This window comes from Aspergillus foveolatus (genome assembly GCF_047715535.1).
Source record: "Aspergillus foveolatus strain CBS 279.81 unplaced genomic scaffold BDW70scaffold_45, whole genome shotgun sequence".
Lineage (NCBI taxonomy): Eukaryota > Fungi > Ascomycota > Eurotiomycetes > Eurotiales > Aspergillaceae > Aspergillus > Aspergillus foveolatus.
Genome location: NW_027396109.1, coordinates 201,644 through 214,316, shown reverse-complemented (window position 1 = coordinate 214,316; position 12,673 = coordinate 201,644). Strand labels below are relative to the sequence as shown.

The window sequence follows — 12,673 nt, the reverse complement described above, 5'->3', positions numbered from 1 at the left end:
AGGAGGCAGATCGTCAGCTACAAAATGACTTCAAGAAGGCAAAGAAGGCCCCAAAGAAGTCATCTAAAGCTTCACACCAGCAAAATCCTATAGAAGCCAGGCCAATAACTCCTACAGAGGTTTTACACGCCCCTCCAACAATAAGCCGTCGAGGCCGCGAGATCCGGCTACCCCAGCGCTTCAGGACCGATTAAAAACTCTATATAGACCCCTAATAGTGACTATATCAAAACACCAAAAGATCATTCGAGAATAATAATTGTATGTGGTTGAATTGCTTCATGCTTAATATCATGGTTGGTGGTGAAATCGGGCGGCAGGTGATACCGGGCGTCAGGTGATCACCCACTGTACGGGACAAACAAAGACAGTCACGATTCATCCAAATGTCCTGATTCTGTCATCGATATGACTACAGATTGCTCCTCCTTGCTGGAAACAGGAAAGATGTGGTAGGACAATGTTTAGCTCTATAAAGTCGGTGTAAATAGAAATTGCCAGAGCATACTGCCCCCCGGTACCGCTTGCTCTGCCGGTCGACCTCACTTAATGATTACTTAGTAAGCTAGATATTTTAGTTCGGCAGCTGTCGAGCCTTCGATAGAAAAATCATATACTCGTTTTCACAATAAGTGGGCGTCACGTGGGAATCGGCCCAGCTGTTTAGCACGGTAAGACTTGTTAAACCGCGGGTGTCTTGTGAATAGTTAATGGTCTCGGCTCATGAGCCGCTAGGCTACCCTTTACATATTCTGCCTCATCCCACCGCCTTCACGGTCCCATTCACAAAGCCTCCCCATTCCTTGACACCCCACATTCTCCTATTATCTTCCCTGCCTCATCCAGCAAAATGAAGATTGTCTACATTGGTGTAAGCTACAGGACACCTCCGTTCTCATTAATTTATTGACGTCTCCAGGTCCTCCGCAACGCGCAACCCGACCCGATCGAGTTATGTTGCGAGCGGGAGCTGAGTAGCTACTCCCGCTTCACTCGGGGAAGCATCGCGGAGTTCACGACCATGTTCAGTAAGCTTCTCACCGGCCGAACAAGCCCCGGCCAACGGCAGGACGTTCAAGAAAAGGGTATGCTTGCTCAAAACCCCTCCCAGAATTAAACTCGATCTGCTTCCTGCTATGAAGTACAGAATAAGGGCCCGGTGAGCTCCGCTAACAGGTGCAGATTTCACCTTCCACGTCTACGCCTCCAGCGCATCACCCGGCATCACAGGCGTGATTATCAGTGATGACGAATACCCCTCGATGGCCGCACACCAGATTCTCTCTAAGCTCCTCGATGAGTTCACGACCCAGAACCCCTCCGCTATAAGCGCCACCGGCCCCGTCTCCTTTCCCGCCCTCACCTCCTACATCACCAAGTATCAGGACCCGCAGAATGTTGGCAGTATCCTGAAGATCCAGAAGGAGCTTGATGAGACGAAGGTTGTTTTACATAAAACTATTGAGAGTGTGAGTGGCCACTTCCACCCGTCGGTTGAAGTCCTGTTGGGGACCGATAAGGTGCTAACTGTGGCTGCGCTGGATAGGTTTTGCAACGTGGTGAGAAACTCGACGATCTCGTGCAGAAGAGCGAGGGACTCAGCTCGCAGAGCAAGATGTTTTACACTAGCGCGAAGAAGCAAAACTCCTGCTGCATTATCATGTGAATCACGACAGCGTCCACTTTCCGTTCCCCTTGTCCATCTTGCTGCTCTCGTTGCGATACGACCTCTATAGTTATCTAGGAGCTTTATTTCTGGCGATTTCCCTTGCTTGAACTCTACTTTCTATCGCTTACCCTATCCGGATTATGTCTGATGAATCATCCTTCCCGTGCTATGACTCCCTGATACCTTTGAGTTTCTGTTGGTTCGATAATGAGGATGTCTGATAAGCCCTCCACGACATATCCGCAGACACTTCGGCATACAATCATACTCATTTTAAATTTCACCGCCATTTTTACTCGTACAAGCACAAATTTCAAAGAATAATGGATTTTCTTCAAGTTCGTCGAAGACGACTATTTATTAGACTAGAGCTGTGTACACCTGTAAGACTCCCGCAATGCAGTAGATCTATCTATCAACATGGTAAGCGCAGCAAATATTCCAAGACGGAAAGAAAGTGGTATCCAAAAACCAAAACATGCAAGGGTGAGAGGAGTTAATTAACGGTTAACAACGGACGAAGCTTGCACAGGAATAATCGTAAAAGCCTACTCCTCTGCCTTCTTCGAAGCCTTCGTCCTCAACTTCATAAGTCCGTAAACCAAGGCATAACTACTAAGGACGAAGAGCGCGACAATCGCCGTATCCCGCCAACCATAGTAGTAGTCCTTCAGGTTCAGACTGTACAGATAGTCGCTTCCGCGAGTGTACTGGCAGACCTGGCATTGGGATGTTGCGTCCGGGTTGATAAGGTTCGCGCTGAGGCCCAAGCCCTGAAGATAGGTCGACAGGTAATCAATGCAAGTTGAGCCATTGGGCGGATCGAAGGTAGCGAACTCGGACTCACGGCATTTAATGTCGACATCGAAGACGGTGAATGTGAGCAGCGAACCCATGAGGTAGTTGAAGGGGTTGAGCCAGTAGATCCAGTAGCGCCAGAACTCCTGAATTTGGCCGTAGGGAACAAGGACACCACAGAAGGAGACGAGTGTTCCGATGACGAGCGGGTTTGTAAGGGTGGCGAAGACGGCGTTGGGAGCATAAGCGGAGATGAACTGGCCGATACCTGTGTAGAGACCCTCGTAGAGAAGCATGACGAAGAAGACGGCTCCGGCTTTGTCAGAGGACGTGGGCAAGCCTGTCTGGTAGTAGAAGCAGACGAAGTAGAGAACAGCGCAGAGGACGAGGTAGGGAAGTTCAGAGACAATGAGACCTGTGACGAAAGCCACCCAGGAGTACATTCGTGATTTCTTCTCACGAGCGTCGTAAATGTCGCGGCGTTCGATGAAGAGGGGCTGGAGCTGGGCAATGGCACCCGGGGCGACGAAAATGAAGTTGAAAAGGGCGAAGAGTTTGAGCTGGAGTTCACCGACGGATGCACCCATTTTCCAGAAGGAGAAACCATTGAAGAGGGCGGACCCGATGTGGAGGGCGAGCTTGTTGTTGACATAGTCGGTATTCCGGTAAACGGCAAGACAGGTGCGCTTTGTGACAATCACCGTTTGTTGCCAGAGGGGCATGGCGAATTCATGGCCATCATCTACAGTTCCAGGTGGTTTGGACGCTGCTTCGCTGATGATTCGGTCTAGTTCCTTTTGCGCGTTGGTATGCTCGGGAGAAGCCTTCCAAACCTCGTGCCAGTCGCGCCCTTGGGATAGGGATCCAGACACGACGTCAATCATGTGCTCGGCTGGGTTGGCGTTGGGAGGGCAGGGGGCACCGTGGCGGGCAAAGTATTCCTTGACGGTTGAACCGTTGTCACCGATGTCACCGAAATAGACCATCTTTCCGCCTTTGGCAAGAAGTAACAGGCTGTCGAATTCAGCGAACAATTGCGCAGAAGGTTGGTGGATTGTCACGAGAACAGCTTGGCCGACATCAGCCAGTTTGCGGAGGAAGCGAACGGTGTTGTAGGCGGACTGGCCATCAAGACCAGATGTAGGCTCGTCCAGGAAGATCAGGATACTGGGCTTAGAGACTAGCTCAACACCAATGGTGACTCGCTTGCGCTGTTCGACACTGAGTCCAGCACCTACGCGACCGATGAGCGTGTCGGCAATGTCGTGAAGTTCAAGAAGGTCAATAATAACGTCGACATATTTCAGCTTTTCTTCCCGCGGTGTTGTACGTGGTTGACGCAGCAAAGCAGAAAATTCCAGAGCTTCACGGACGGTAGCATACGGCTCGTGAACATCAAGCTGCTCACAATAACCGGCTGAACGTTGGAACGAGACAGGAAGAGGACGGCCATCAACTAGAACCGATCCCTGAATTGTACCAGCAGTCTTCCGTTGAGCAAGGACATCGAGGAGAGTCGTCTTTCCGGCACCGGATGATCCCTAGAATTGTTAGCTGTTGCTTCATATCGAATAAAGGCTACATACCATAAGAGCACCCAGCATGCCAGGTTTCACCCAGCCATAGACATGGTCGAGCAACTGACGATCACCACTCGGAGTCTTGACGGTATAGCAGAGATCCTTCCAGGTAAACACAGACGTGTTCCGGACGAGTTGGTTGTCGATATCGCTGGAGTCCTGCACACCTTCACTCTTGACCTTCGTAGAAGTCTTCTCGTTGGACTGAGATTCCTCGTCAGGATGGCCATGCTGGCGATGCTTTTCCACACTCTCACGCGGAATCAAGAGGGAGGGGCCATTTTCTGAGGCACCCTTCCAGCGCGAAGTCGCGATAATGGTGATGACAACGAATAGAGCCCACCAAGCCCAGAGGATACCGAAGTTACGCCAGACGTGGCCGTGGCTGTACGAGAGAGATGCGAGGTAGTCATCACCGGTGACATAATTGCGACCGGGGATGGAACCTCCAACACCAGTACAGGACTGAGAGGTGGCATTTTCGTATCCTGGTCCGGCGGGCACAAGGTTGGTACCCACGCAGGGAATGATTTTACCGTGGAACTCATTAGATAGCAGGGCGTCGAAGCCATAGGCCAGAGGGTCAATCCAGTAGATCCAAACAAACCAGGGGTGCATTTCCGGCTTTCGGATCATGTAACCAGTGTACATGATGAGAGCTGAGATAAGGAAACCCGAAACCTTGGAAGCGTCATCGAACGTCTTGAAAGCGGCACCACAAGCTCGGAAGACAGCAGTCATCGCCTGCCGGACGTTAGCATACGGGAATCATAACTTAGCGTAAATTGACTTACCATTGTTGTCGCGAATACCAGAATCCAATACGTGAAGAACACACCCGCATCCATCTCAAGGCCGACCATGAAGTACACGGGTAGTGCAAAGATGGTGACTTGAAATATAAGAACAGGTATGTCTGCGGCAATCTGCGCTATACAGAATGCAGCCGGGTGGAAGAACGCAAACGCTTTGTGCTTGATCAGGACCGGACGCCCCTGGAAGGACTCTGTGACTTCAGCCATGGCCAGGAGAGAGTTGTAGAGAAGCGAGAAGAACAAGGCACCGGATTTGACAAAAAGACCGCCAGAGTTGTTGGGAGCATCGTAGAAGAGCGAGCCTGCAATCAGGGCCTGGATAAGGGTCGAGACCTGTTTGATGATGAACGTGGCCTTGTCACCCCAGAGGATCTGGTACTGTCGCATAACGCAAATCTTGACCTGGTTCAAAAAGTCGACGGTAAACGGACTGTTCTTGGGCAGCTGCTTCGCCTTTTCCTCTGCAATGGCTTGCTTGAAATCTTCGGTCCGTAGCTTTGCGTATTCAGAGTCAGGGTAGTTGTATTCGCTGATCATATCGGCTTTCACGGCGGATCTGTTATACTCTTCTAACATGGCGTCGGCATTTCGGGGGAAACGCGCCTCGAACCCTGGGCGGATCTTGCGCTCGGTTGGTACGGTGACACCGGTCAGGAAATCAGCAATGTTCGAACCCTCCCGGCAAACGAAGCCGAGTGCCTCCATGTAGGGCCTGGCTTGAGTCATGGGCCCGTAGTAGATCTGTTTGCCCTCATCCAAAACCAGCACCTTGTCAAACAGATCGTAGATACCATTACCGGCCTGGTACAGTGTGACGATGGTAGACAGACCCAGAACATCGGTCATGGCCCGGATAGCCTTGGTCCACTCGAGCGCGGTGCTCGCGTCCAGACCGCGGGTACTGTTGTCCCAGCAGAAGACGGACGCCCGAGTAGCAAGACATTCGATGATCGAGACACGCTTGCGCTCACCGCCGGAAACACCGCGAATAAATTCGTTACCGACCTGCATTCGTTAGGATGGACCGGAATTAAAGAAAAGTAAGAAAATTCAGAGGCAAGTACCTTGGTGTCAACAGTGTGCGAGATGCCCATGGACTGGAGCAAGAACTTTTTGTATTCTTCGCGATAGGCCTCAGGCGACTCAACTCCATTCGGCAGACGGAAAGGCACCTTCAACCGGGTCGCAAAGTCCATGGTCTCACCCACGGTCAAGCTAGGGAAAAAGAGCTCTTCTTCGGTGTTCATCACAATCTGGCCCCGATACTGTTCAGCCTCCTTGGCCGTCATCGACCCGTACCGAACGTCCCCTTGAACGGATTTGTAGCCCAGTCGCTGGTTAGCGAGCATTTTCAGCAAAGTCGTGCAACCGGATCCTGGACGACCGAGAACCAAGAGCATCTCTCCCGGCTTGACGCAGCCATGACTGTTATCAAGAATCGTTCGGAGCGGCGGTTTGTTGCGGGATTCCCGGGCCAGCTTCGGGACGTTGAATTGGGAGAGGAAGTTCTCCTGGACGGCAGCCTCTGCGCTGACGACTTCGACACTGAGATTCTGCCATGTAACACCCAATTCCCGACGCTTGAACCCAGACTCGGCTTCGCGTTCGTTCTGTTCCTTCACTTGGGGCATCAAAGCCCAGCCATCGGCTCGACTGACATTTGGGTCTGTTGTCGAAGCGGAATCCTCGCCGAGAACTGTAGTTGTACTATCCGAATCCCTGATGCTCACCATGGTCTCTCTAGACTCACGGGGCAGGGCTGTGTCTCCCACAGAGAGGGTAGACATGGTGACGTACTAATCGCAGGCCGGTACGTAGCGGACAGGGGATTCACAACTTTCATCAGCAGTCCAGTCGGGAGTAGCCCTGAGCAAGTATATAAACACCGCCAGGGGCGTGGGTCAGATCCCAAAAGATTTCAAACGGCGTGATAATCAGCCCGAATCCGCCCTGGAGGCCCACATGGCTCTCCTATCTCTGACCTGTATGGGGACCCAGGCGAACGCAAATCCGCTGAGTCAACAGAAGAAACGCCAGAGACTTCCGTGTCAGAGGTGAGCACGACCGGTGGAGTGTCGTCATCTTCCAATAATAATGAAAAAAGAACGAGAGAAGCGAGCGATTGACCATGGGCAACCCAACACCAGTCTGCATCCATGCTGCAAAAGAGAGAAAAACAGTGGGCCGGGTCGAATCGGCGTCGGAGTTTAGGCCATGCCGACCAGGACCTCCGAATAAATCCGCTTACTCAGCGGCTCTTTATCTCTCACAGCCAATCATACGCAAGATCAGCCCCGGTGGCTCCGCCATGACTCAGCGGAGCCTCCAAAATCTGACACTCGCCTGGCCCAGGCGATCGGCCCTGGAAGGCTGAAAATCCAAAGCCTGAAACAAGCGACCGACGCCTCTCCCACTAAGCTGAACCATCCAGGCTGCAGCGCCATCCTTCCCGTATCAGGGTTATCAGATCAGCGTCCGTCAGCTTACCCAGAGCAGGGATCATCCACGGGCTCTTTCTTCGTACCCCCCTTTACCGGTCTATTTTTACTCGGTTTTTAACCCCGGCTGGTTAACACCGATTCCTCTGGGTTAGAAACCGTCTGGAACGTCATTTCGGATTTCGAGTACGCGAGCTTTCCACTGTGCTCTGTATGCATTCTTGATATATCACATGCGTCAGCATCGGTACTGCTAGTTGCGAACATGTGTTGTGGACAGTGTTGACAGCTTCATCCCGCCGCAGCCTGGCGGCCATGAACTCCTTGCGCTCTCATGCAGTAGGTGACCACTCATTTGATCCTGTTTCTCGATCTGACGAGTCTTGTAGTCCAATTGAGTTACTGATAGCACGGAGATCGATTTCTCGCAGGGCGTCCCAAGGAAGCGAGTCAATGACGTTTTCGGAACCGCGCCAAGCGAGGGTACAGAGTAATCCCTCGGCTCCAGCGACAGTGGATTTGTCCGTTCTAGAATGTCGGTCTTACTTGCGTGCGCCCCGGCCGTTCTTCGCAATCGCACATTCCTTCGTCCGAGCTCCGGCATCGATCTGACTTCTCTACGGAGTACCTCGAGACCGCTATAATTTTGAGATGAGTTCTCAAGGCTAAACAACTGAAGCAAGCTTTTGCATGCTTCAGACTGCGCTTACGCTTGACAGTCTATTGTTCGAAATACAGAGTGTTGTTCACAATACACAGTCTCCCTATAAGAGGCCTAAATCCCACCCAGAAATGTCTTGAAAGCTAGTCGCCTTGTTGTCTTCCGCAGCCAGTTGCAACTATACGGAGTCTTTTCGTCCAGGCCCGAACACGTATCGGCTTCCCGCCTTATCCCCGTACCCCGGTCCTGCTTCCGGGATTCACAGAGACTGGGACTCACTTCGAAACACCTGCGCCTTTCAATTGTGCCCATTATATGCTTTTCCAAATTTTGCTTATATTGTAAATTAATTGTGCAGGGATGTAAGACCAGAGTACGCTGATCGACTCTAGCGAGTTGTGTGCGTGCTGAAGTTTATCGAGTGGCTGAATGCACTGGTCTCGGCCACCTATATATATCTGGTCGGCGCCGGGCCGTAGGTTTATTCCAGAGCATAACAACAACGACCTGAAAATATTCGTATCTTCTAAGTTCACCATACTCTGCTCTCTCAGCTTCGGAAAATAATCAACCTCAGCCTGGCGATTCTTGTCTACACAGAGTAGAACCACAGCCCCGTGTAACCCTTCTTTACAACCCGCCCCCAACCCGCTCGTATCCGTCTCAGCAGCGACGGCTGTGCCCAAGGCCATGGCCTCCACGTGTTGAGAATTGGCACGCGGCCCTCGCGAACCCTTGCTTATGCTGAAACGATGCTGAGTAAGATGGGCAGGCTGGATGCCATAGGAGAGGGTCTTGCTTGTTCGGTCGCTGCTCGCACCCCAACACACTCCCAGTTGCCTCTTCGAGTCTGTCCAGTAACCTACCAGCTGATCCATTAGACTCGGTTCACAACTCTGTCGAGAATTGTACTGCATTTAGACGAATCAAACTTTTCGCTTCCACCTCACTTATCGTCTTCGAACACAATGGCTGGTGAGACTGCCAGTTAAAACAAGCTGCCTAATAATCGAGCAGATCGCCGTCCCAATGCATGCCATAAATTAACTAAAGCGAGCCGCAGAGAATGCCCAATTCTAGAGAGACTTGAGACTATGCACAAGTGGATGGGATAGCACAGCACACCAGGCATGGCTTTAGTTGGGTGTACGACATTGCCTTTGAGTATGCAGTCCGTTTGCTGTTCTGGCCTTTGATTTGGCCTGACAGCCAATAGAGCTTGGAGAAGGCCTATGCAAAAGGCCCCTGCTGTTTACGCTCCGACCAGGCTGTCGTCAAAGCAGATAAAACCCTTGCTTAGCGGCTATGAAGTGTTGGTTGGCGAAAGGGGCAACAGTGCATCAAAGCAATGGAGTGTTCGTTGGCACAATCTCTTCACCTTGTTTGTTGCACGAATTCGCTCGCTGCATAAGTCTTTATTTATAGCTTGATTTTCAAAGAGGAGCTCACCGGTCTTTAGCTACTCTCACGAGGCGAAATATATTTCTTTGCATATAGCAGCAGCAAGGGGGCAAAAATGCATGGCAAACACTGACAAAGTTGGGACTAAACTGACCAGCGATCATGGCAGCTGAGAGTACCAGTAGCATATACTATCCAAAATAGCCGAGACACGGACAGTGGACTACTTACCCTAGGAAAAAAGAATATTGCATACTTTCTTTTTCTTTCAAGCATGGCTGTTCATCGGCGATGATGGTATAATGCAGTCGGCTCCCAGAGCGCTTGGCACAGGGCACCTATTGCTCAGTGTAGCACTTGATGCCTCGAATTTCTACAGTAATTCAATGATTCCGACCTTTGTTTGAGTATAGCAGTGACACTGGGAATTAATTGATAATGAAGCTTCTCATCATGGCACAATCTACTAGCGGAGTACTATCTGTCTAGTCCTCAAGATGCATATAGAGCCCAAGCTAACGAGGGCCTACTCTGTCTCTCATACAACGCTGTGCTGGCCCCTCCTGGTTCCATGCCCAGTGCCGCATGACAGCGGTTGCTGACGTGGTAGATAAATATTTCCTGAAACGCTGGGAGATTGGGTGGTCAGCAGATAATTAAATAATATCTCTTGCGTAGACTACAGAGATTATGAACTGTGTAAGCTGCTATTGTAAGACAGCGCCGACCCATGTATGCGAGTTAACAACGTAGCCTGGTCACAGCGGGGATAGATGACACTTAGCGAAGGACTAGATGGGGAGCAAAAGGTACTCGATGTCCCTGCCATAAGTATATCTTTGCATAATACCATCGTATCCGGATTTGAGCCAGGATCGTGCTCAAAATTATATACGTAGGGCTTGATTTCGTGTAGTACATTATGTTCAGCTTCTCTCGGCACGGAACTACAATCTCATGTGGGTTATACCGGGAAAACTATGTAATTCGAGCTAGACGTGGCTCCAATGTCTTCCTCAATAAACAAAAGATGAATCTGTTCCCATTTATCATGTAAACTACACGACCTGTACCAGGCTCTGGCGAATTTTGGGATTCTCGGAGGCTTTCTAGCACCTGAGTAGCAGTAGAACTGAAGCAGGGCACATTCCACGGATGTGCGATGCACCGTCCAACAGAGACCAAAGCCTGAACACCTACTGCTGGGAATATCCCAGCTGCGCACTATAAACATGCTGTGGAATACGGTAGGAAGGTCGAGGATGGAGTTTCAAGATAATAGCGGCAAGATCGGGTAGCAGTAAAATATGCAGGTATGGGTGGCCGCACTACATTGCATAGGGAGGGTCTTTGGGTAGGTAGTAGCGAGGAATGGGTTTGCGTTCATGACGAAGAGCGTGCCTGTGCTACCTTCGGGCGCCGTGACTGACCCGCACGTTCAGAGCTAGCTAGGAGCTTTGATGTCTTATCTGGTCAATGAGCCAGCTAAACCGCAAAGAGAATAACAAACAACACCAGAACGCAGCACTCTATGCAGCAGGGAATCGAACTGGGTCTGTGCACGTTGGCTCGTCCGTATAATACTGGTCATAAGTATACTCTACAGTAATGCTTGAAAAAAAATGTAAAACAAGGGTCAGATGAAAAGCGGGCTAACACCTTAATTTTCGACAGATTCCACAACCTCAAGCATAGTCTGGTTCAGATTGTCATCCCAGCCATATGTTTCATCATCGCTGTCGCTGTTGACTAGAGTAACGCGGGGTTGTTGAGATTGCGACTGGGACCGGTGGCTGCCATTTGTCGGTGTACTGGGCTCCGGCTTCTCCCGCTCCGTGGGACAGTGATGGTGAGATGACCGAGGGCAATCACCACCTGGAGTGATTAAGCCTATCCTGGTGCTTTGCATAAACGTAGGTGTTGTTGGCTGTCGGATTTGTGGGGACGGGCTACGAGGATATCCACCGGCTGAGAATGAAACCGACTCGATCCTGTGGTTCCGTGGGCCCGCCATTGGCGTTTTAGGCGGAGATAACGACTGCCGCGGTCGCTCGCAGGTTGGCGACGTTGGTAAAGAGAAATCTTGGTTGTTTGTATTGTGTTCAAGAGTTTGAGGGGCAACTGGATCTATATTCGCGGGTTTCCTCTCCGCAGCTGCCAAATAGTCATCAAACAATCGCCTCCTTGGTAAAGGCCTAGCTTTTGGCGCGCGCCTAGTAGTTGGGGATGAAGCCGAACGAGCTGCCAAAGGGGAGATAGTCGCGATCTCTCCGGTCTGGGTCCCTGCGTCAACATAGCCAAATCTAGCTGTCTTGACGGACCTAGAAATTGACGGTGATGCTGGCTCTAGCACATATTTTTAGACCACGAAGTGCAGCGGCAACCGTGAGGGTGTACCATTATCTGTTATACTCCCCGCAGCACTATCAAACGAGTCCGCACCTGCCTTCCGCTTCAAAGTACTCGGAGCCGTATACTCCCCAAAGCTTCGAATGTCAACCTGCTTCCGCGGTGTTCGAGGTGATCGCATAGCAGGAGGTATCAGGCTCCGCACTCGCTCTTCCTCGTCAAACCAGATTATGGTTTGGCAGCGGGTTGAATCCGCGCTGTGTCTCGCACAGGCGTAGACTTGTAGATGTTAGCATGTAGATCATAGAACCAAGACGGATGATTTACAATGCGATCCATAATAGGGGCTAGCCCTCTTTCTGACGGAGAATTCCTTCACCCGATACCCACATTGACATAGGAACTCGTCCTCGTCGTCGATTTTGACATTCTTGAAGTTAGATCGCAGGGACATGTCAGAATTCCAGACTTGATCACGAGTTCAGGTCACGAAGCGACGAATGCATCCAAGAGGATGATTATCGCGGTGAAGTGACGGTTTTGTATCCTGTGGAGAGGCATCGACGCCATTGCTGCGTGATGTATCAAGTGATGGTGGGGTAACTTGCAGCTACCGCAGCCAGTTTGTTTGGTGCTTATCTTCTCTGCAGTAAAGGAATTGTTGAAGCCTTGTAGGCCATCTTGCTAACTGTCTCATCTTGAAGATTCCAAGGGAATTCAACAGCCAATTGAAGATGACGGAATACTGGCCCACGGCATCAACTGTCATAAGTTGGTGGTGGCAATCATTCAGGTACAGTGGGAGCGGTCCATGGGTATATATGGGGATGAGGGGCAGCGGAATTGCGCTAAACCTGATCCAGCAGAGCTAGCCCAAATAATACGCTAACCATATTGGTGGGCGGTACATACATTCTGCCGTCGATATCGATATCTTTTTCAACTTTTTTCTCCAACTTGGT

At 50.8% G+C, this 12,673-nt stretch overlaps 3 protein-coding genes across 3 annotated transcripts; 1 reads left to right on the top strand and 2 right to left on the bottom strand.

Moving 5' to 3' along the window:
• The first annotated feature begins 649 nt into the window (after positions 1–649).
• On the top strand, positions 650–2,017 carry BDW70DRAFT_140817 (palmitoyltransferase YKT6). The gene is made up of 5 exons (XM_073737683.1): positions 650–671; positions 736–871; positions 920–1,085; positions 1,183–1,469; positions 1,547–2,017. The coding sequence occupies exons 2-5, from the start codon at positions 851–853 to the stop codon at positions 1,664–1,666; spliced, it is 594 nt and encodes a 197-aa protein (XP_073593757.1). The 5' UTR covers positions 650–671; positions 736–850; the 3' UTR covers positions 1,667–2,017.
• A 176-nt stretch (positions 2,018–2,193) lies between these two features.
• Positions 2,194–6,741, bottom strand: BDW70DRAFT_89304 (ABC-2 type transporter-domain-containing protein). The gene is made up of 4 exons (XM_073745127.1): positions 5,927–6,741; positions 4,842–5,867; positions 4,054–4,791; positions 2,194–4,008 (listed from the first exon to the last, which is right to left on the bottom strand). The coding sequence occupies exons 1-4, from the start codon at positions 6,647–6,649 to the stop codon at positions 2,218–2,220; spliced, it is 4,278 nt and encodes a 1,425-aa protein (XP_073593756.1). The 5' UTR covers positions 6,650–6,741; the 3' UTR covers positions 2,194–2,217.
• A 3,810-nt stretch (positions 6,742–10,551) lies between these two features.
• Positions 10,552–12,479, bottom strand: BDW70DRAFT_140814 (uncharacterized protein). The gene is made up of 3 exons (XM_073737682.1): positions 12,039–12,479; positions 11,760–11,990; positions 10,552–11,708 (listed from the first exon to the last, which is right to left on the bottom strand). The coding sequence occupies exons 1-3, from the start codon at positions 12,163–12,165 to the stop codon at positions 11,023–11,025; spliced, it is 1,044 nt and encodes a 347-aa protein (XP_073593755.1). The 5' UTR covers positions 12,166–12,479; the 3' UTR covers positions 10,552–11,022.
• Positions 12,480–12,673: the final 194 nt, after the last annotated feature.